Source organism: Nyctereutes procyonoides, unplaced genomic scaffold (genome assembly GCF_905146905.1).
Source record: "Nyctereutes procyonoides isolate TBG_1078 unplaced genomic scaffold, NYPRO_anot_genome, whole genome shotgun sequence".
NCBI classification, from domain to species: domain Eukaryota; kingdom Metazoa; phylum Chordata; class Mammalia; order Carnivora; family Canidae; genus Nyctereutes; species Nyctereutes procyonoides.
The window spans coordinates 72803639-72827086 of record NW_026575125.1 but is presented as its reverse complement, the minus strand read 5'-3'; the positions used below and the strand labels follow the sequence as shown (position 1 = coordinate 72827086).

General features: G+C 40.2%; 1 protein-coding gene across 1 annotated transcript in view; it reads left to right on the top strand.

Moving 5' to 3' along the window:
- Nucleotides 1-23448, top strand: part of TRMT2B (tRNA methyltransferase 2 homolog B) — a 114570-nt gene that overhangs the window by 27436 nt on the left and 63686 nt on the right. Inside the window, 9 exon segments of the mRNA XM_055338062.1 lie at nt 12294-12440; nt 12504-12584; nt 12644-12720; nt 14997-15089; nt 15417-15581; nt 15583-15626; nt 15780-15881; nt 16662-16781; nt 17199-17298. Coding sequence (XP_055194037.1) covers nt 12294-12440; nt 12504-12584; nt 12644-12720; nt 14997-15089; nt 15417-15581; nt 15583-15626; nt 15780-15881; nt 16662-16781; nt 17199-17298 — 929 coding nt within the window.

Below are 23448 nucleotides of genomic sequence, written 5' to 3'. Positions count from 1 at the left end.
GCTGAAATCAGGAGTCCAGGGCTCGACTGATTAAACCACCCAGGTGCCCTCCCCACACCCTCTTTTTAGCCTTGTGCCTTATTGCACCTTTGGGTTTGAGGCTTTCTAGGGTTGTATGGAGCAGGTAAGCCTTAGATCTCAACAGGTCCCCCTTTGTAGGCAATCCAGATGTAGTTTCCTTCATCTTGCTTCAGTTGTCACTTCAGTCTGCTTTCCATCTTCTAAGACTTTAGTTTGCTCTTGTCTGCTCTATCATTACCTGTGTTCTTCCTTTCATTTATTAATTACAAGGACTACTGAGTACGTACAAGTGCCAGACACTACTATTCTTGGTGCTTAGGACGCAGCAATGAAGAAAACATCCCTTACCTTATAGAACTTACATTTTAGTCAGGGAGATAGACTTAAAAAAAACAATAAAGTAAATTGTGTGGTATGTTAGAAGGTGCTAAGTATGGCTATGGTCTGAATGTTTGTGTCACCCTAAATTTCATATGTTGAAATCCTAACATACAAGGTGATCATATTAGGAAGTGGGACCCTTAGGAGGTGATTAGGTCATGAGGGTAGAGCACTCATGATTAGGATTAGTGTCCTTATGAAAGAGACCCACCCAGAAAGGTAGCTAGTGTGTCCCTTCCTCCATGTGAGGTTACAGTGAGAAGATGGCTGCTTGTGAAGAAACGGATTCTTTTTTTAAAGATTGATTGATTGATTGATTGATTGATTTAGAGTATGCAAGGTCGTTGGGGAGAGGGAGAGGGAGAATCTCAAGCATACTCCTAGCTAAGCACAGAGCCTGATGCGGGGCTCAATCTCACCATTCTGAGATCATGACCTGAGTTGATACCAAGAGTTGGACACTCAACCCAACTGTGCCACCCAGGTGCCCTGAGGAAACAGATTCTTATAAGGCACTGAATCTGTCAGTGTTTTGATCTTGGACTTCCCAGCCTCCAAAACTATTAGATGTAAATTTCTGTTGTTTAGGGGTACCTGGGTGGCTCAGTCAGTTAGGCATCTGCTTTCAGCTCAGGTCATGATCCCAGGGTCCTGGAATTGGGCACCACATTGGGCTCCCTACTCAGTGGGGAGTCTGCTTCTCCCTCTATTCTCTGCCCTTCCCCCCAACTTGTGTGCACTCTCTCTCCCAATGAATAGGCAAAAATTAAAAAAAATTCTGTCGTTTACAAGCTACACAGTTTACCGCATTTTTGTTATAGGAGCCCAACCAGATTAAGACAATTGCCATGGGAAAAGTACAGCAGGATCAGGAGGATAAATTCTAGCGTTGGGAGAAGCATAGGTTGTGATTTTGTTGTTGTTATTCTAGAACTTAAAAATATAAGTTTATTTACAGAAGTAGAGAGTTAATGTATGTGCTGCGGAAGTGAGCACTCAGAAGTAGGGAGCTAAATCATGATTCTACAAGTAACACATTTTGTTAGTGTTTGTCTTTTGAGATTATAAAAATATGGAATGCTTCGTGAATTTGTGTGTTCTTCCAGCAAAGGGGCCATGCTAATCTTGCTATCATTACAATTTTATTTACCATTATCTTTCAGATCAGACTCAGTTTTTCAATTTCCTATCCTTCTAGGATGCCAGTGACTGTTGAACCTTGCTTCCAGAAAACATTGTTTTCCAACCAGCCAATATTTATTTATTTATTATTATTTATTTATTATTATTTATTTATTTACTTACTTACTTATATTTATTTTATAAGTTTATTTTTTATTGGTGTTCAATTTACCAACATACAGAATAACACCCAGTGTTCATCCCATCAAGTGCCCCCCTCAGTGCACGTCACCCATTCACCCCCACCCCCCGCCCTCCTCCCCTTCCACCACCCCTAGTTAGTTTCCCAGAGTTAGGAGTCTTTAGGAGTCTTTATGTTCTGTTTCCCTTTCTGATATTTCCCACACATTTCTTCTCCCTTCCCTTCTATTCCCTTTCACTATTATTTATATTCCCCAAATGAATGAGAACATATAATGTTTGTCCTTCTCTGATTGACTTACTTCACTCAGCATAATACCCTCCAGTTCCATCCACATCGAAGCAAATGGTGGGTATTTGTTGTTTCTAATGGCTGAGTAATATTCCATTGTATACATAGACCACATCTTCTTTATCCATTCATCTTTCGATGGACACCGAGGCTCTTTGCACAGTTTGTCTATTGTGGACGTTGCTGCTAGAAACATCGGGGTGCAGGTGTCCCTGCGTTTCATTGCACCTGTATCTTTGGGGTAAATCTCCAACATCAACCAGCCAATATTTAAGATTTGAACCAGTCTTTTTTCAAATCACCAACCTCAAAATTTGAAAAATTTGTTCAGTATAGTTAAGCATATTGCATGTATTTGCAGTATAGCAGAAGTGATTGAGTGCACCCTTAATTGATTTTACCCTCTTAGGCAGAACTATTTTTTGTTATAACTTCCCCTTCCATGCATAATTTGGGGTTTGTTTGAAAATACAGTGAAACTGGAACACGTGTTATAAAAATGAAAGGACTTCATAAATCAGATAGTGTGTCCTGTTGTGGTAGCAAGTGGCTTGTGTTTGAAAAGTTTATCTTTAAGGATTTTTGCTATCCCAACAACTAATCAGGATTGCATTTGAGAGAAAGTGGGCAAGATGGCAGAAAAGTAGGGTCCTCAACTCACCTGGTCCCACCAACTTACCTAGATAACTGTCAGATCATCCTGAACACTATGAATTCAACCTGAGATTTAAAGAAAGAACAGCCTGGATGCTACAGAGAGAAGGGTTTTCACTTCTAGGGAGATAGGAAGGCGGAAAAAAATAAAATAAAAAATCCAGCGGGAGCCCGCTAGGAGCCGGGCTAAGGCTGGGAGGCGAAAACCTCCAGGACAGGAAAGCCCAGCCCTGGAGAAGGAGGAAGGTTAAAAATCTGCACCAGATTCTTCAGGGCTGGAAAGCCTCTTAACAGGGAAATCCAGCAGAATCGCAAGAGGGGCAGGGGAGCCTCCAGTCTCCCAGAGTCACTAATAGAGGAAGTGCACCTGGGGGAGAGCGCAACACAAACTGGATGGATCTCTGTAAAGCGCTGGAGCGCGCACCTGGCCGGGGCCTCGGGGAGAAGCCAGTTGGTTAGTTGGGTGGCTCGGGACAGAGGGTTCTGTGCCCTGCTGCCTTTGGGAGCTGCGCCCCTGGGAGCATGATTCCAGCAGCACAGGCCTCAGAGCCCAGGGCGCTGGGGACACAGCCCAGGATCCTGCGCTCCTCCTGTGACAGGTGGAGGCAGGGAGGGCACAGGACAGTGAGGACACTCCTGCCACCGGGTGTCCCCAAGCTGTGGGGATCAGCACACCGGCACCAGCCGGGGAGCATCTAGGCCAGTGCGGACTGGGAGACTGCGTTAGATGTTAGTTACTATCCGGGAGCTGACTTAAGGGCTGGAATTCTGGCCGACACCATTGTTGTTTTTCCTCCTTGTTTCACCCTGTGCCTGGGAGAAGCAGGGCCACCAGGGGAAAAAGGCCTCACAGGATAATCGGCTCCCGGCAGGGGGCGGGGCAGCTCCCCCAGGTGCACACACCTGAGAATCAGCACAGCGGGCCCCTCCCCCAGAAGACCAGCTAGAAGGACAGGGGAAGGGCAAATTCTTGACCTAGCAGCACTGGAAAGCTCCAGGGAAAGTCGAGGGATTTACAGTATATAGAACTAGAGGGTACCCCTCCATTCCCCCCCCCTTTTCCAGTACAACTCGTTTTTATATCAAATTAAAAATTTCCAATATTTTTTTCTCTTTTCCCACCTTAACTACAATATTTTAACACCTCTTCATTTTTAAGTTTCTTCCTTTTTGACTTTTAAATTTCTACAATTACAGAGCTTAGAAATATTTTCCACTTCTAGATTCCCTTCAACATACTCAATTTAATTTTGGAACTATATGAGATATGTTTTTCTGTTTTGTGTTTTTTGTTTTCTCTGCCTCATTTTGTTCTATGGCAGAACTTAATACCTTCTGAAACATGACCAGCATGCACCCAGAACCAAGTAGAATACTGTGCTGGTTCATTCTGTGATACTATATTCTCTCTTCATTCCCATTCTGCCCCTCTCTTTTACCTTGTTTATGTTTTGGTGGTCAATGGTGGGGCTTTCTACAAATATTGCAGGTTTATATAAATTTGGGACTGAGCATCCTCTAACATACAGAACTTAATACCATCAGAACCAAGAGGATCACCCTCTAGGACCCCTCAGGTAGACTACATTTTCCCTTCACAACTATCTCCCAGGACCCCTTTTTTTCTTCTCTTTTTTTTCTTTTTTCATTTTTTTTCCTCTTTACTTTTGCTTTTTTTCTCTTCTTTTTTTTCTTCTTTGGGATTCTTGGCCTTTTACTTTTTAGTATTTTTTTTAATTTGTTTTTCACTTTAGTGGTCCTTTTGTTTCATTCTTTATGATCTTTGTTTTCATTTTCTGGCCTTTAACCTCATCAGAATTATCTAGGGTGAAATTTACATAGGTCATGGTTGATCTTCTTCTTCTGTTTCTTTTTCTTTTTTTAAAGATTTCATTTGGGCAGTCCTGGTAGCACAGTGATTTAGTGCCGCCTGTAACCCACGGCGTGATCCTGGAGACCCAGGATCGAGTCCCACGTCGGGTTCCCTGCATGGAGCCTGCTTCTCCCTCTACCTGTGTCTCTGACTTTGTCTCACTCTCTCTCTCTCTGTGTGTCTCTCATGAATAAATAAACAAAAGATTTTATTAAGAATAATTAATGAGTATTAAACAAATAAATATTAAAAGAATTAATTAAAGAATAAATTAATTAAAAGAGATAATAATTATTAATAATTATTAATAAAAGAATAAAATCTTTATTCATGAGAGACACACAGAGAGAGAGAGAGGCATAGATACAGGCAGAGGGAGAAGCAGGCTCCATGCAGGGAGCCCGATGTGGGACTTGATCCCGGGTCTCCAGGATCACACCCTGGGCTACAGGAGGCACTAAACCACTGCACCACTGGGGCTACCCAATGGTTGATCTTGACTCAGTGCACTCACACAGGTACTCTGCACTGAGCAAAATGACTAGAAGGAAGAACTCCTCACAAAAGAAAGAATCAGAAGCAGTACTCTCTGCCACAGAGTTATGGAAAATTGTTACAATTCGATGTCAGAAAGCCAATTCAGAAGCACAAATTATACAGCTACTGGTGGCTCTGGAAAAAAGCATAAAGGATTCAAGAGATGTCATGACTGTAGAATATAGATCTAATCAGGCTGAAATTAAAAATCAATTAAATGAGATGCTATCCAAACTGGAGGTCCTAATGACGAGGGGTAATGAGGTGGAAGAGAGTGAGCAACATAGAAGACAAGTTGATGGCAAGGAAGGAAGCTGAGGAAAATAGAGAAAAACAATTCAAACACCATGAGGGGAATCCCTGGGTGGCTCCGTGGTTTAGCAACTGCCTTTGGCCTCAGTGGTTTAGCGACTGCCTTCGGCCCAGGGTGTGATCCTGGAGTCCCAGGATCGAGTCCCACATTGGGCTCCCTACATGGAGTCTGCTTCTCCCTCTGCCTGTATCTATGCCCCCCCCCTTACTCTCTCTCTCTGTGTCTCTCATGAAGAAATAAAATAAAATATTAAAAAAATACCATGAGGAAAGGTTAAGGGAAATAAATGATGGCCTCACAAGGAAGAATCTACCTATAATTGGGGTTCCAGAAAGCACAGAAAGGGCCAGAGGGCCAGAAAGCATATTTGAACAAATCATACCTGAGAACTTCCCTAATTTGGGGAGGGAAACAGGCATTCAGATCCAGGAGATAGAGAGGTTCCCCTCCTCAAGTCAATAAAAACCATTCAACACCTTGACATTTAATAGTGAAACTTACAAATCCAAAGATAAAGAGAAAATCTTTAAAGCAACAAGAGACAAGAGATCCCCAACTTACATGGGGAGAAATATTAGATTAACAACAGACCTCTCTATAGAGACCTGGCCGGCGAGAAAGGGCTGGCAAGATATACTCAGGGTATGAAATGAGAAGAACATGCAGCCAGAAATACTATATCTAGCAAGGCTCTCATTCAGAAGAGGAGACATAAAGAGCTTCCAAGATAGGCAGAAATGGAAAGAATATGTGACCACCAAACTGGCTTTGCATGAAATATTAAGGGGGACCCTTAAAAGAAAGAGGAAGCCCAAAGAAATAGTCCAGAAAAACGGGTCCTGAATATGTATTATGAAGAAACTAAATTCATATCTTTCCATAGTTACTCTGAACGTGAATGGGCTAAATGATCCTATCAAAAGATGGGTTTTTGGACTGGATAAAAAAGCAAGACCCATCTCTTTGCTGTCAACAAGAGACTCACTTTAGACCTAAGGACACCTCCAGTCTGAAAATGAAGGGGTGGAGAACCATTGACCATTCAAATGATCCTCAAAAGAAAGCTGGGGTAGCAATCTTCATATCAGATAAATTAAAGTTTATCCCAAAGACTGTAGTAAGAGATGAAGAGGGACACTGTATCATACTTAAAGGGTCTATCCAACAAGAAGACCTAACAATCATGAATATTTATGCCCCGAATGTGGGAGCTGCCAAGTATGTCAATCTATTAATAACCAAAGTAAAGACATACTTAGATAATACTGCACTAATAGTAAGAGACTTCCACATGAAAAAAAATAAAAGAGAGACTTCCACATGGCGCTTTCTGCAAATGACAGATCTTCTAAGCACAACATCACCAAAGAAATGAGCGCTTTAAGTGATACACTGGACCAGGTGGATTTTACTGATATTTATAGAACTTTGCATCCGAACACAACTGAATGCACATTCTTCTCAAGTGCACATGGAACTTTCTCCAGAATAGACCACATATTGCATCACAAATCAAGTCTCAACTGATACCAAAAGATTGGGGTTGTCCCCTGCATATTTTCAGGCCACAAAGCTTTGAAATTAGAACTCAATCACAAGAAGAAATGAGAAACTCAATCTCGTGGACATTAAAAACATCCTACTAAAAGATGAATGGGTCAAACAGGATATTTATATTTATATTTATTTTTTTTCAAACAGGAAATTTAAAAGATTCATGAAAACTAATGAAATTGAAGATACAACCAGTCAAAATATTTGGGGTGCAGCAAAAGCAGTCCTAAGAGGGAAATACATCGCAATACAACATCCCTCAAAAAATTGGAAAAAACTCAAATACACAAGCTAATCTTGCACCTAAAGGAACGGGAGAAAGAACAGCAAATAAAACCTACACCCAGCAGCAGAATAGAGGTATTAAAGATTCGAGCAGATCTCAATGAAATAGAGACCAGAAGAACTGTAGAACAGATCAACAAAACTAGTTGGTTCTTTGAAAAATTAATAAAATTGATAAACCATATGGCAGCCTTATTAAAAAGAAAAAAGACTCAATAAAATCATGAATGAAAGAGGAGAGATCACAACCAATACCACGGAAGTACAAACAATTTTAAAAACATATTATGAGGGACGCTTGGGTGGCTCAGCGGTTGAGCACCTGCCCCTGGCTCTGGGTGTGATCCGCGGTCTCAGGGTCGGGTTCCACATCAGGCTCCTTGCCTGGAGTCTGCTTCTCCCTCTGCCTACGTCTCTGCCTTTCTCTCTCTGCCTTTCATGAATAAATAAATAAAATCTTTAAAAAATACATATTATGAGCAGCTATATGCCAATAAATTAGGCAATTTAGAAGAAATGAATGCATTTCTGGGAAACCACAAACTACCGAAACTGTAACAGGCAGAAATAGAAAACCTGTAGAGGCCAATAACCAGGGAGGAAATTGAAGCAGACATCAAAAACCTCCCAAGACACAAAAGTCCAGGGCCAGAGGCTTACCAGGGTAATTCTATCAAATGTTTAAAGAAAAAATAATACTTAGTCTACTAAAGCTTTCCAAATGATAGAAAGAGATGGAATGCTTCCAAACTCATTTTATGAGGCCAGCATCACCTTAATTCCAAAACCAGACCAAGACCCAACCAAAAAAGAAATTATAGACCAAGATCCCTGATGAACAGAGATGCAAAAATTCTCACCAAGATACTAGGCAGTAGGATCCAGCCGTACATTAAGAAAAATATTCACCATGGCAGAGTGGGATTTATCCCTGGGATGCAAGGTTGGTTCAACACTTGTAAAGCAATCAATGTGATAGATCTCATTAACAAGAGAAAAAACAAGAACCATATGATCCTCTCAATAGATGAAGAGAAAGCATATGACAAAATACTGCATCCATTCCTGATCAAAACTCTTCAGAGTGTAGGGATAGAGGGAACATTCCTCGACATCTTAAAAGCCATCTATGAAAAGCCCACAGCAAATATCATTCTCAATAGGAAAAAACTGGGAGCCTTTCCCCTAAGATCAGGAACATGACAGGGATTTCCACTCTTACCACTGCTATTCAACATAGTATTAGAAGTTTTAGCCTCAGCGATCAGAAAACAGAAATTTCACAGAGGAAGACATATACATGGCCAACAAGCACATGAGAAAATGCTCTGCATCACTTGCCATCAGGGAAATACAAATCAAAACCACAATGAGATACCACCTCACCCTAGTGAGAATGGGGAAAATTAACAAGATAGGAAAGAACAAATTTCGGAGAGGATGTGGAAAAAGGGGAACCCTCTTGCACTGTTGGTGGGAATGCATACTGGTACAGCCACTCTGGACAACTTTATAGAGGTTCCTCAAAGAGTTCAAAATAGTGCTGTCTTATGACCCAGCAATTGCACTACTTGGGATTTATCCCAAAGATACAGATACAGTGAAATGCCGGGACACCTGCACCCCAGTGTTTATGGCAGGAATGTCTACCATATCCAAACTGGAAGGAGCCTTGGTGTCCTTCAACAGATGAATGGAGAAAGAAGTTTCGTAAATATATACGATGGAATATTATGCAGCCATTATAAAGGGCAAATACCCACCATTTGCTTTGTTCTGGATGGAACTGGAGTGTATTATGCTGAGTGACGTAAGTCAATTGGAGAAGGACAATCGTCTTATGGTTTCACTCATTTGGGGAATAAAAAAGACAGTGAAAGGGATTATAGGGGAAAGGAGAGAAAATGAGTGAGAATAATCAGGTTCACAAAACATGAGAGACTCCTAACTCTTGGAAATAAACAAGGGGTAGTGGAAGGGGAGTTTGGTGGGGGGATGGGGCGACTGGGTTTCTGGCCCTGAGCTGGGCACTTGAGGGGATGAGCACTGGGTATTTTAGTATATGTTGGCAAATCAAACTCCAATAAAAATATACAAAAAAATAAAAAAGGATTACATTTGATTTGTATTCACAAGGAGGAAATAAAGCATCCAGCTAAGCCATGGTGTAGTTGGTATCTGGAAGAAATAGATAAATGATGCGTTTATATCAGGAAGTTACAAGTAAGTGTGGAATGATAGTAACCTAGTGCTCTATTAGGAATCATTTCCAGGAGCAATTCACAGAAATGCAAGATTCCTGTACTTTATACTGTATATTGAATACATTGAGACTCTACATAAAAACACCTTTCCTGTTCATCCATTCATACTTTCTTTCATTAACAATTATTGAGCACCAATTGTGTGCCAGACTAAGGATACAACTCCATGCCTTCATGGAGCGTACTCTTTGGAATACAATGGATAATACTCCTTTGTAAGGTTGCAGAGCAAGGAAAACGTTTCTTAAATCACTGCTTTTGTTTGCTAGAGCTGCCATTACAAAATTCCACAGACTGGGTAGCTTTAACAACAGAAATTCATTTCCTCAAAGTCTGGAGGCTAGATGAGGGTGTCATCAGGTTTTGTTTCTCTGGGTGTCTCACCTTGGCTTGCAGATGGCCAATTTCTCACTATATCTTTACATAGTCATTTCTCTGTGCACATCTGCAATCCCTGGTGTCTTTGTGTGTGTCCAAATTTCCTCTTACAAGGACAACAGATTGAATTAGGTTCCATCCTAACTATCTCATTTAACTTCATCACCCCTTTAAAGGCCCTATTCCCAAATACAGTCACAGTCTGAGGTGTTGGAGTTTTAGAACTTCAACATATGAATTTTAGGGGGACACAATTCAGTCCATAATTCTGTATCCTTTGGACCCCAAAAGTCATGTTCTCCTTACATGCAAAATACATTCATCCCTTCCTAACAGCCCCCAAATTTTAAGGTCTATGCCGAACATGGGGCTTGAACTTGTGATCCCAAGATCAAGAGTCACACTCCAGCCAGTCTACCCCTAACAGCCTCAAATTTTTAACCCATTCCAGCATGCACCCTAAATCCTAAGCCTTATCTGAATATCTAAATCAAATGTGGATGAGACTCAAGGTATAATTCATCTTAAGGCAAAAATCTTGAGGGGTGCCTGGGTGGCTCAGTCAGGGTGGACATTACCATTCCAAAAGGGAGAAATTGGAAAGAATAGAGGTATCATAAGTTTCAGGCAAGTCTGAAACCTAGTAAGGCAAATTCCTTGAGGTTTTAAGGCTCAATAATTATCCTGTTTGGGTTGATGCTCTGTCCTTTGGCCTACTGGTGTTGCAGGGTCATACTTTAGGCTCTGGACATTTGTAGTCTGGCCCACTGCAACTGAGGCTACAGCCTTGACCTTTGGGGCCTGTCCCCTCTGGGTCTATCTTGGTGGCAGCCACCCTGCTGATCTCTGAATTGCCTTGGGGTCATTCTTTTCTTGAAGAGTAACACCTGTTGGCAGTCAGATAGGTCCATTTTCCAATCCTGTGGAATCCCAGAAGTCTGATGGCCTTCCTTCATTATATCCTTGTCTCTGTGCCCTTCAGTCTTAGCTGGCAGTGTTTCTGCTGATAAAAGTTCATCTCTGTTCCTGGGTTCTACTGAGATGACTGGTTGGATTCATGAGTCACACCTATAATTTCTTTATCAAAAGACTGTCCAGCCATAACCTTGGTTTTGCCTCCTGAACATGCTTTCATATTTTGTTCTATGGATAGGCTGAGATTTTTCCAAGTCTTTAAGTTCTGGTTCCTTTTTGATCATCCATTCCTTCAATGTGTCTTTCTTCTCTCCATACATTTTAGTCTGAGCAGCAAGCAGAAACCAGGCCACACCTTCAACACAGCTTAGAAATCCCCTGAACTAAATATCCAGGTTCAGCACTTAGAATTTTTTTTAAAAATTTATTTATTTATTTATGATAGAGAGAGAGAGAGAGAGAGAGAGGCAGAGACAGGAGGAGGGAGAAGCAGGCTCCATGCCGGCTAGCCTGACACAGGACTCGATCCCGGGACTCCAGGATCATGCCCTGGGCCAAAGGCAGGTGCCAAACCACTGAGCCACCCAGGGATCCCCAGCACTTAGAATTTTTACCTTCCACCCAACACTAGGACACAATTCGTCCAAGTTATTTTGTTACTTTAAAATGATCAAATTTTGTCCAGTTTCTAATAGCATGCTCCTCATTTCTGAGATCTCCCCAGAATCACCTTTATTTGTTTTTAAACATGTTATTTATTTATGAGAGACACAGAGGCATAGAGAAGCAGGCTCCCCATGGGGAGTGTGATGGGGGGCTCAATCCCAGGACCCCAGAATCAAGACCTGATCCATAGGCAGATGCTTAACCACTGAGCTACCCAGGTGCCTCCTAGAATCACCTTTAATATCCGTATTCCTACTAATAGTCTCTTCAAAGCAATCTAGGCTTTTTCCAGCATGCACCTGAAAATGCTTCCAGTTTTTACCCATTCCTAGTTTTAAAGCCACTTCCTTATTTTTAGGTATTTGTTATAGTTTCATGCCCCTTCTTGGAATCAAAACCTGTATCAGTCGACTATGGCTGCCATTCCAAAGTACCATAGACTGCATGGCTTAACAGAAATTTATTTTCTCACAGTTCTGAAGGCTTGAAGTCCTAGAAGGGTGTTTGGCTTATTCTGAAGCTGGCCTCGTTGGCTTGTAGATGGCCGTCTTCTGTGTCTTCACATGATCTTTCCTTTGTTTGGGCATCCCTGGTGTCTCTTTATGTGTCCCAATTTTCTCTTTCTTATGAGGACACCAGTCAGTTGTATTAGGGCCTCATTTTAATTTAATCACCTCTTTAAAGACCTTATCTCCAAATATGGTCACATTCTGAGGTACTGGGGGCTTCAACAGAATGCCTGGGGCTGGGTGCAATTAAGCCCATAACATTCAGCGTGGCTAGTCAGCTGTGGAACTTGTTATATTTGTCTACATAACAGTTCTGTTTTCTCCCTAGTACTATGAAGTATTTCTTTGACAGTCTGCAATGGAGTCCTGCTTTTTGTTTCATGAAGGTGGGTACTGGTGTGAGCTCATATTCTGCACCGATAGCCGAGGGCACACAATGGCCATCATCACTTTCCATCCCCAGGAATTAAGACAGGTGATAGTCACAGGACACTTAGGGACAGTTTTTGTAGCAACCCTTATTTTCGCTGTCCTGCAGTTGGTTTTGGAAGTGTCAGGGCAGGTAGCAGAAATTACACATCCACAGAATATTTATGTGGGTTGGGAAGAGGGGTTAGGGGTAAGGAGGAAGAAGCAAGGATACTCTTTAAACATGCTGTTGGCATGATCAAACCACAGACTGAGGTGAAGTTCCATGTTAATGATGATGTGAGGATTCCCAAGTATTTTCACAAGAACTTTGCCCATGGAAGTTGGTAGGTATTCTACTGACTTTAGAAGCCAATTCAGTAGAAAGTAGAATACAGTCAGAATTTCATAACTCAAATAAGACTTTACATTTGTAATTCACTTAGGGCTTTCAAACATTTCCATGTTAAAATATTCCTATATTTAATGTGATCATCTCAACCAACTTGTATAGTAGGTGAGAGAAGGAAAAGTATTGTCATCCTCATTTCAGATGAGCAAATGGAGGCATAGAGTACCCAAGGTTGAACTGCCAGTAAATAGCCAAGCTAGGGCTTGAACCCACATCATTGATTCCTGACCTTTTTTTGTAATTAAAAAAAATTGGCATAGTTGACACACAAATCCTGGCCTTTTATATTTTTATATATGTATGTATGTAGTTAAACAGATATAACTATTAATATCAAAGTAGATTCCAAGGCAGCAGGTATTACTAGAGATAAAAAAGATGATTTATTAAAGGTAGAAGGTTCAACCTAAAAGAAAAATAAAATTTAAAGTTACATACATCTAATAACTGACAGATCTACAGGAAAATACACAATGCTACTTTAACGGAAGATGCAGTAAATAATGGTGAGCACAATGACAAAATATATTAGTAAGTTTAATTTTCTACATATGTAAGAAAAACTATTTATTTATATCAGAATTCCAGTGTAGTTAACATACAGTGTTTTTTTTAAGATTTTATTTATTCATGAGAGACATAGAGAGAGGCACAGACACAGGCAGAGGGAGAAGCAGGCTCCATGTAGGGAGCCTGACATGGGACTCGATACTGGGTCTCCAGGATCACAACCTGGGCCGAAGGCGGCGCTAAACTGCTGAGCCACCCGGGCTGCCCAACATATAGTGTTATATTAGGTTTAGGTATACAATATAGTGATTCAACAATTCTATACATCAACTAGTGCTCATCACAGCAAGTGCACTCCTTAATCCCCATCACCTATTTCATCCATTCCCCCACCCGCCTCTCCCCTGATAACCATCAGATTGTCCTTTATAGTTAAGAGTGTTTTCTTGGTTTGTCTTTCTCTCTTTTCCCATTGCTCATTTGTTTTGTTTCTTAAATGCCACATATGAGTAAAATCATATGGTATTTGTCTTTCTCTGACTTATTTTCACTTAGCATTTATAGTCTAGCTCCATCCATGTTGCAAATGGCAAGATTTCATTCTTTTTTATGGCGGAATAGTATGCCATTGCCTGTATATACACCCTATTCTCTATCCATCTATTGATGGACACTTGGACTGCTTCCATAATTTGGCTCTTATAAATAACACTGCTATAAACATCAAGGTGCATATTATCCCTTTGAATTAGTGTTCTTGTATTTAAAAAAAATGGGCAGAAGACATGAACAGACATATGTCCAACAAAGACATACAGATGGCCAGGAGACACATGAAAAAGTGTTTAATATCACTCATCATCAGGGAAATGCACATGAAAACCACAGTGAGGTATCCCCTCATATGTGTCAGAATGGCTAAAATACAAAGTACAAGAAACAAGTGTTGACAAGGATATGGAGAAAAGGGAACCCTTTTGTACGGTTGGTAGGAATGTAAACTGGTATGGCTACTGTGGAAAACAGTATGGAGGGTCTTCAAAGAGTTAAAAATAGAACTACCCTATGATCCAGTAATCACACTACTGGGTATTTACCCCCAAAATACAATTCTTGGCCTTTTAACTCTAGAGCTCCAACATAGTTTATTGTGATATATCCTGTGTCAAGCTAATATTTAGGCTCTCTGCAGTCATGTAAGAATTTTAAACTGTTCTGAATTCAAAGAAAGAATTTAGTTACCGTGATGATTCCCTTCTATGCCCTCTTTCTTTTCTTTAAGGACTCACACCTTTTAGGCGTTTGGGTGGGTGATTGGGATATTTGAAGCAGAGAAGTATAAAGGGTTATTGTGTCTTCATAATAGGGCAAAAGCTTAGTTTAGCTCCTTGTTTATAATATGGATAACTCTCACACTTTCTTTAGAAAACTATTAAGAAAGCTCAAACTAGAGAAAGTACCATGTCTATTGTATAGGATTTGTCAAAAGCTGATAAGCAAAGCAGTGCTTCTACTGAGATGTGAAAATTGTGTTTTTTTTTGTCATATAGAACATTGCTTTATGTTAAGTGTCATTTATAATAGGATTTGAGAAATGTGCTTTCTTGTCTGACTACTGCAGGGCTGATTTTTATAGAGCTTGGAGAGAAAATTTGTCAGAGATGAGTCTTTGCTTGGCTACTGATTTTGTGATCTGGGCAGGAGGAGCTCAGTATTCAGAGAGACTCTAAAGAAATTTTTCACCACTGGGCCAGGAGCAGTCTGTGATTTGACATCCCTTTACTTTCAGGAAAGGTAAACCTGGGGTAGCCAAACAGAGCAAGAAGCCAATGGCTTGCTATATTGTGAGTTGTTGCTTGCTGAGGCAGGGCTGCTGATTGTGGAGAACTGGGGTAAGTGGTAGCAGTCCTTGTACAGCAGCCAGGTCTGGGAACCCAGGCCAAATTTAGATGAGAGAGTGTCTGCATATATCTCCATCCCCTGAGAGGTAATTCCTACAGACCTCTCAGGGCCATGCCATGGAGGCTGTGTCTCTTGGCTGAGATGCTGCCTGCCCCTCCAAAGCACTAGAGATAGAATGGTGTACTATTCTAAAATGCTTTTTTAAAAGTTGTTTTCCAGCACCATGATGCATTGCAGCCATCAGCAGTCCCCCTATCAGCTCCTATTTGGGGAACCCCATCTCTTTGAAGATCTCTTGGGCTTGAAGATGTGTATCTCTCCAGAAGCCTTTTTCCAGATTAATAATGCTGGTGCAGAGGTGCTATATCGGACAGTGAGGGAGCTGAGTGAACTCTAACACCATCCTCCTCGATATCTGCTATGGAACTAGCAAGTGGCAGCCCAGGGCAGAATCTACATGCTGCTTACCTTCCATTCCCCCCACACCAGGGCCCAGATGGGGAAGTGATGGTAGTTGTGCAGGCATAACATCACTGGCTTAAAATCCTAAACTACCTTTCTCTTATCCTCTTATTTCCTTAGGTGTGATTGGTCTCTCTCTGGTTCAGTATATCTCCCAAGTCCTTGGTATTAACTTGGTGGAACAGGCAGTAGAGGATGCCAGGTGGACTGCAGCCTTCAATGGTATACTGTTCACATTATGGAGAGAAATTAAGAGCTGTAGTTGTTTCTGTGCTGTGTAAAGTGTTGTGTGGGAAAGGGCATTTACTATATCCATGACCTATGCAGAGGGCGGGAGAGAATCCTAGAGTGCTTGGATTTGGGTCCTGATGATTTTCTGACAGAGGTCCTGATAGCTAATCTCCCTATTTTTTCTATCCAGAAGAAGAGCCTGAGGCAATGAACAGGCCTAGACTAGATGATAGGAAGATAACCTGGCAAAACTTTGGATAATGTAGAAGAGGAGCCTTCTTGACATTAGACTCATGAGGCATTATAGCATGATACAGTAGGTTTCAAACAGCTGTTAGCAGCAGAACCTTTTCTTTGAACAAAATCCTATGCCAAACTGCAATATAGAAAACAGATCCCCTTGTTCCCTCTACCCTACCTCCAGAGAACTCTTGAGGCTCTGAAAATCTCTAAGATAGCAGACAGCACTTGAGTAAAAGTTAAGGTTTTCTTTTTGGTAGGTACTTATGTACTATGTGTCACTAAGTTTTAAAATAACATGGTCTAGTATCTAAAGCTGAAAGGCCTACTGAGATATTGCAAAGGAAAGTGTGTTGGCAATGAGGCAGATCCAACAGCATTTCTTTTATTGTTAGTCAGAGGTATGCTAGGTCCAAAGGGAAGACGGCAGAGCCTGGGCTCCTGTACATTTCTGTAAAGCCTCCCTCTACTACCTTCCCTCACTGCTGGGCTTGAGTTTTGAATTCTGTCATGTGGTCCTCTCTTTTGCAGGTATCACCAACTGTGAATTCCACACAGGTCGAGCAGAGAAGATTTTACCACAGCTGCTACAGTCAAAGGAAAATTGGCAGTTCATTGTTGCTGTGGTGAGCCCAGCCCAGGCAGGACTGCGTAGGAATGCATAGCTTTTCTGTTACAGAACTCATTGGGTATTCTCATGATGTCCACTATCTTTTTTTTAAAGATTTTATTATTTATTTATTCATAAGAGACAGAGAGAGAGGTAGAGTCATAGGCAAAGGGAGAAGCAGGCTCCATGGGGGGAGGCCAATGTAGGACTTAATCCCAGGACCCTGGAATCACACCCTGAACTGAAGGCAGATGCTCAACCACTGAGCCACCCAGGCGTCCTGATGTCCACCATCTTTAGTCCGTTACTCCCATACAATCCTAAGGGAGCTCCCAGTGGGCTGGCTCTGAACCTACTTCTCCTCTTTTCATAACCAATCCTAGGTGCTAGCCCGTTGGTAGTTTCTGCTAATCCATGATGGTTTAATTATATTAATAGCAATGTGTTTCTTCCTTCAGACTATCAGGTGGTTCAAGCCATTCAAAACTGCAGGGCTATCCACACGCTGATTTTTGTTTCCTGCAAGCCCCATGGTGAAACCACAAGGAACATCATTGAGTGAGTCATGACTTCTTTTTCTAAATTATTTTTTCCTGATTATCAAAGTAATCCATATTTACTGTACAGATTTAGAAAACACAGAGTGATGTAAGGAGACAGAAAAAAGGCATTATTATACCATCAATAGTCAGTTATAGGGCCAGGTCTCAGGTAAGGCAAGTAAAGCAACTCACTTTGGGTGTAAAATTTAATAAGATTGTGCACAAAATATCAGTAATTAAGATACATTTATAATCCATCATTTTCAAAAATCAAAATTAGTCCAAGAAATCCATGATGAAAAACACATTAAGATTAAAAAGAAAAAAGCAGATCCACGCCTGTGCTTGCTAAACCCTGCCTCACTCATCTTATTCTAATCCTGGTCCCAATAAAACTTTATTTATAAAAGCAGGGAACCAGCCTGCAGATTGTTTCCAATTTGATTTTCCAAAATACTGCATTAAACTATTATTTGTCTTGGGGGATCCCTGGGTGGCTCAGCAGTTTGGCACCTGCCTTTGGCTCAGGGCATGATCCTGGAGTTCTGGGATCGAGTCCTGCATTGGGCTTCCTGCATGGAGCCTGCTTCTCCTCTGTCTGTGTCTCTGCCTCTCTTTCTATCTGTGTCTCTCATGAATAAATAAATAAAATCTTTAAAAGAATATTATTTGTCTTGATTACTGAGTTTTTTAGCACCCTTTTAAGTTTTGTACCCAAGATGAATGCCTCTTGCTTCCCTCCAGGTCTGGCCCTGGTCAGTTCTTTTTTTTTTTTTTTTTAAGATTTTATTTACTTATTCATAAGAGACACGCAGAGAGAGGCAGAGGGAGAAACAGGTTCCCTGCAGTGAGCCCAGTGTGGAACTCGATCCCAGAACGCCGGGATCATGCCCTGAGTCAAAGGCAGACTATCAACCACTGAGTCACCCCAGCATCCCTCAGAATGGCTAAAATAAACAACACAGGAAAACAGCAAGTGTTGGCAAGGATGTGGAGAAAGGGAAACCCTCTTACACTGTTGGTAGGAATGAAAACTAATGCAACTACTCTGGAAAACAGTATGGAGGATCCTCAAAAAGTTAAAAATAGAACTACCTCTCTGTGATCCAGTACTCATGCTACTCAAAGGATATAAGTGTTTTGAAGGTTAAAATCTTAAAAAAAAAAAAAAAAGGCGGGGGGGATCCCTGGTGGCTTAGTGGTTTAGTGCCTCCCTTTGGCCCAGGGGATGATCCTAGAGACCTGGGATCGAGTCCCACGTCGGGTTCCCTGCATGGAGCCTGCTTCTCCCTCTGCCTGTGCCTCTGCCTCTCTCTCTCTGTGTCTCTCATGAATAAATAAATAAAATCTTTTAAAAAAAAGCAATTCGAAGGGATACATGCACTCTGATGTTTATAGCAGTGTTATCAACATAGGCAAATTATGGAAAGAGCCCAAATGTCCATTGATGTGATACCATGAATGGATACACACACACATGTATATATATACACACACACACATAAGGGAATATCACTCAGCCATCAAAATGAATGAAATCTTGCCATTTGCAATGACATGGATGGAGCTAGAGTGTATTATGCTAAGCGAGATTAGTCCATTAGAAAGAGACAAATACCATATGATTTCACTCATATGTGGAATTTTAGAAATGAAACAAGTTGGGCATAGAGGGGGAAAATGAGGCAAACCATAAAACAGACTCTTTTTTTTAAAGATTTTATTTATTTATTCATGAGAGACACAGAGAGAAGAGGCAGAGACACAGGCAGAGGGAGAAGCAGGCTCCATGCAAGGAGCCCGACGTGGGACTCGATCCAGGGACTCCAGGATCATGCTCTGAGCTGAAGGCAGATGCTCAACTGCTGAGCCACTCAGGCATCCCAAAACAGACTCTTAGCTATAGAGAACAAACTGAGGGTTGCTGGGGGGAGGTGGACAGGGAGATGGGTTAAATGGGTGATGGGCTTTAAGGAAGGCACTTGTGATGAGCACTGAGTGTTGAGTGTAAGTGATGAATAACTAAATCCTACTCCTAAAACTAATATTACACTGTGTGTTAACTAACTGGAATTTGAATAAAAGCTTGAAATAAAAGAAAAAGAAAGAAGCACCAAAGGAAAATTAACAGAAGAAAGAAAATATCAATGTGTTTAAGAACCATGAAAGGATACTCCGTCTCTTCAATTATAATGAAAATGCAAATTAAATGTACCCTGAGATGTCTCTTTTTACATTTCAGATTGGCAAAGGTTCAAAAGTTTGGTAATACACTATGAGGAAACATGAATTCTAAAAAATTACTAGTTAGATTGTAAATTGGTACCGTCCCTGTGGAGGGAAATTTAGCAATACAGGTTATAAATGCATAAATACCCCTTAAACCAGTAATTCCATTCCTGAGACTTTATCTTACAAATATACTGACACACAGTAAAATGACATAGACACAAAGTTACTTACTGCAATATTGTAACAATAAGCAGTGAAATATCCTAAAACTGTCAGTGGGGAACTGGTTAAACCATCAATGCTAAATCCATACAATGGAATACTGTGCTGCTACACTGTGCTGCTATAAAAAGGAATACAGATATTCTCTATGTACATATAGAGAAAGATCTCTAAGGTATGTTGTTGTTAAATAGCTTTATTGAGATATAATTCATATATAAAATTCATCTAAGTGTACAATTCTGTGGTTTTTTAGTATGTTCTCAGACTTATGTGGCCATTACCCCTATCTCCAGAACATTGTTATCACTTCAAATGGAAACCCTGCACCTCTCACCTGTTACTCCCCATTTTTCCCAACCCCTTGGCCTTAGGCAACCACTAATCTATTTGCTGTTCTTATGGATTTGCCTATTCTGTACACCTCATACAAATGAAGTCATACAATATGTGGTTCTTTGCATCTGGCCTCTCTTGCTTATCATGATGTTTGCAAGGTTCATGCATGGGGTAACACGTATCAGTATTTCACTCCTTTATGGCTGAATAATATTTCATTTCATGGATATATCTCATTTTATATATTCTTGTGTCAGTTGACAGACATTTAAGTTGTTTCTGCCATTTGTGAATAGTGCTCCTGTGAAGATTCAGGTGCAAATTTTTGTGTGAACATATACTTTCATTTCTCTTGGGTAGATACCTAGGAGTGGAATTGGCTGGGTCATGTGGTAACCCTGTGTTAAACAGCCAGACTGTTTTCTAAATAGCTACCCTATTTTACATTTCCACCAGCAGCATGTGAAGAGTTCCAATTTGTCGAAATTCTTACCAACTCTTGTTACTGTCTGTTTTATTCTATTTATCCTAACAGGTGAAAAGTGGTATGTCCTTGGGTTTTTTTTTTTTAATTTTTATTTATTTATGATAGTCACAGAGAGAGAGAGAGAGAGAGAGAGAGAGAGAGGCAGAGACACAGGCAGAGGGAGAAGCAGGCTCCATGCACCGGGAGCCCGACGTGGGATTCGATCCCGGGTTTCCAGGATCGCGCCCTGGGCCAAAGGCAGGCGCTAAACCGCTGCGCCACCAGGGATCCCCTGTCCTTGGGGTTTTGATTTGCATTTCCCCAGTGGCTAATGATGTTGAGAATTTTTGCATGTATTTATTGGCCATTTGTATATCTTTTCTTGGAGAAATGTCTATTCAGATCCTTTGTCCATTTTTTAATTGGTATGCCTTTTTATTGAATTTTAAGATTTCTTTATATATTTTAGATACAAGCCCCTTATCAGATACATGATTTGCCAAAATTGTCTCCCATTCTGTGGGTTCTCTGTTCCTTTTCTCTATGGTGTCCTTTTAAGTAAGAGTATCAGTAAGAGTATCAATTTTGAATATGTCCAGACTATTTTATTTTTTAAAAGATTTTACTTATTTTATCATGAAAGAGACAGAAAAAGAGAGAGGCAGAAACATAGGCAGAGGGAGAAGCAGGCTCCCTGTGGGGAGCCTGATGTGGGACTTGATCCCAGGACCCCAGTATCATGACCTGAGCCAAAGGCAGACACTCAACCACTGAGCCACCCACTTGCCCCAGACTATTTTCTTTTGTGGCTTGTGATACTGGTTCTATGGTCTGTTGCTAAGTGGAAATAGTAAGGTATACAGAATTGTTTATTTTTTTCAGAATTGTTTATATAATAGGAAACTGTCTTTGTACAAAAGGACAAAAGATTAGGAGAAGAATATGGATTTTTATTCATTTGTATAGGCATAGAGAAACTGGTAAGTCATATTAGAAAATGATAATAGTAGCTGTCTATGGTCAGAGAGAACTGTGGAGGTGAGTATCACAGTTGGGAAGGAGACTTCACTGAATACCTTTTTATGTTATTTCATTTTTGAATATAATGAAAATACTTATTATGCAAGACAATAAATTTAAAAATGCAATGATTAAGAGTAAACCTAGGATTCTGCTCACACTTAACAGTGAGTAAAACAATAAACATGGCCTCAAAAAGGTAAGAAAAATTTGTTTTGAAAAGACAATACGTGCATATGGCAGAAAAATTCAAACAATACAGGAGTAAGCAGTGAATAGTTTTTCTTACTCCTGACTCCTAGTCCTTCAGATGTCTCCACTCTTACCAGTTTCTTGTGTAGCCTATCAGAGATATTCTGTGACTATAAAAGTGTGTGTGTGTGTACGTACATATACGTGTATGTATACATACCATCCCTTTTTTCTTAACAGACTAAAACACTGTTCTGCAACATGCTTTTCACTTAACATTAGATTTTGGAGATTGTTCTACGATGATACAGAATCTCCATCAATACTTACAAGTCTACTTAATTTTTTAAATAGACTATACAGTTTTATTTACATAAATATGTCATTTAGTCTCTTGCTCATGAATTTTAAGGTTGTTTCTACTCTGTTGTAAGCACAATGTTGCAATGAATATCCTTGTACATAAATCTTTGCACATATGTACAGTGTATAGATAGGTATATGTGATGAATAAGTGTATGTGATAGTATATATAGTAGATAAATTCCTGTTGTGGAGTTGCTGAGTTAGAGGATATATACTTTTAACATTTTCAGCTATTTTCTAACAGAGCTCTAGAATCAACTTATCAAAAATATCCTTTTGGGATTGTGATTGGAAATGCACTGAACTTACTTTAGGGAGAATTGAAATCTTTACAGTATTTTTTATGTTTAAGTATGTGATATATCTCTTCAGTTACTCTAGTCTTATATAATTCTCTAAAGCTAAATATACATATAATTCTTTCCAATACAGGTCTTCTTAAGGTTAATGTAAGATAAAGTTTTTATTGCTATTATGAATGCGACCTTTTCATTACTTTTTCTGAGGAGTTATTGCCAACCTTGTGTCCAGCTTCCTTATTCTTTTATTAGTTTTATTTTCTGGTTGATTCTCTTGCTTGGTAGCTGGCCATTTTTCTTGTCAGCTGACCATGTGACCACCATATCAAAACAGTTTGTCTTTCTCCTTCCAGTACTTTTTCTTTCTTATTACACTGGCTAAGAAAATGTTCCATTGTAGAAGCAATAGTGAATATCTTGTCTTGTTCTGATTTCACTGGGGCAGTGCTATTTAAACTATTGAGAATCAGCGAGGGAAACAAGAACTCTTCTGTTTTGTTGGTTTGAGAGTAAATTGGTACAACCGTTTTAGAACAGTTTAGTGGTACATATCTTAGGGCCTTACAAACATGTCAGTCCTTCAACTCAGCAGTTCTACCAAGTAACTAAAAATGTATGCAATGATATAACTATTAAAGATATTCATGGAGGGACTTTTTGAAATAGTAAAGTGTTAGAAAACACTTTCACTAAATTTCCAATAGCAAGGGATTAGATAAATAAACTATGTACACACATTTAATGAAATACCATATAGCCGGTAAAATGAGAGGTAGCCTTACATATGGTGGAGAGATGTATATGATCTATGATTACCTGAAGAAACTGGTTGTAAAGCAGTATCTACAATATGTAAAGTGGGATTCCATTTTAAGAAACCAAATTAAATATACATATTTGGAAAGATATATACTGAAAAGTCAGCAGTGGTCCTTGGGTTTATAGGTAAGTTATTTTTAAAGATCTTATTTATTTATTCAAGAGAGGCAGAGAGAAAGGCAGAGACACAGGCAGAGGGAGAAGCAGGCTC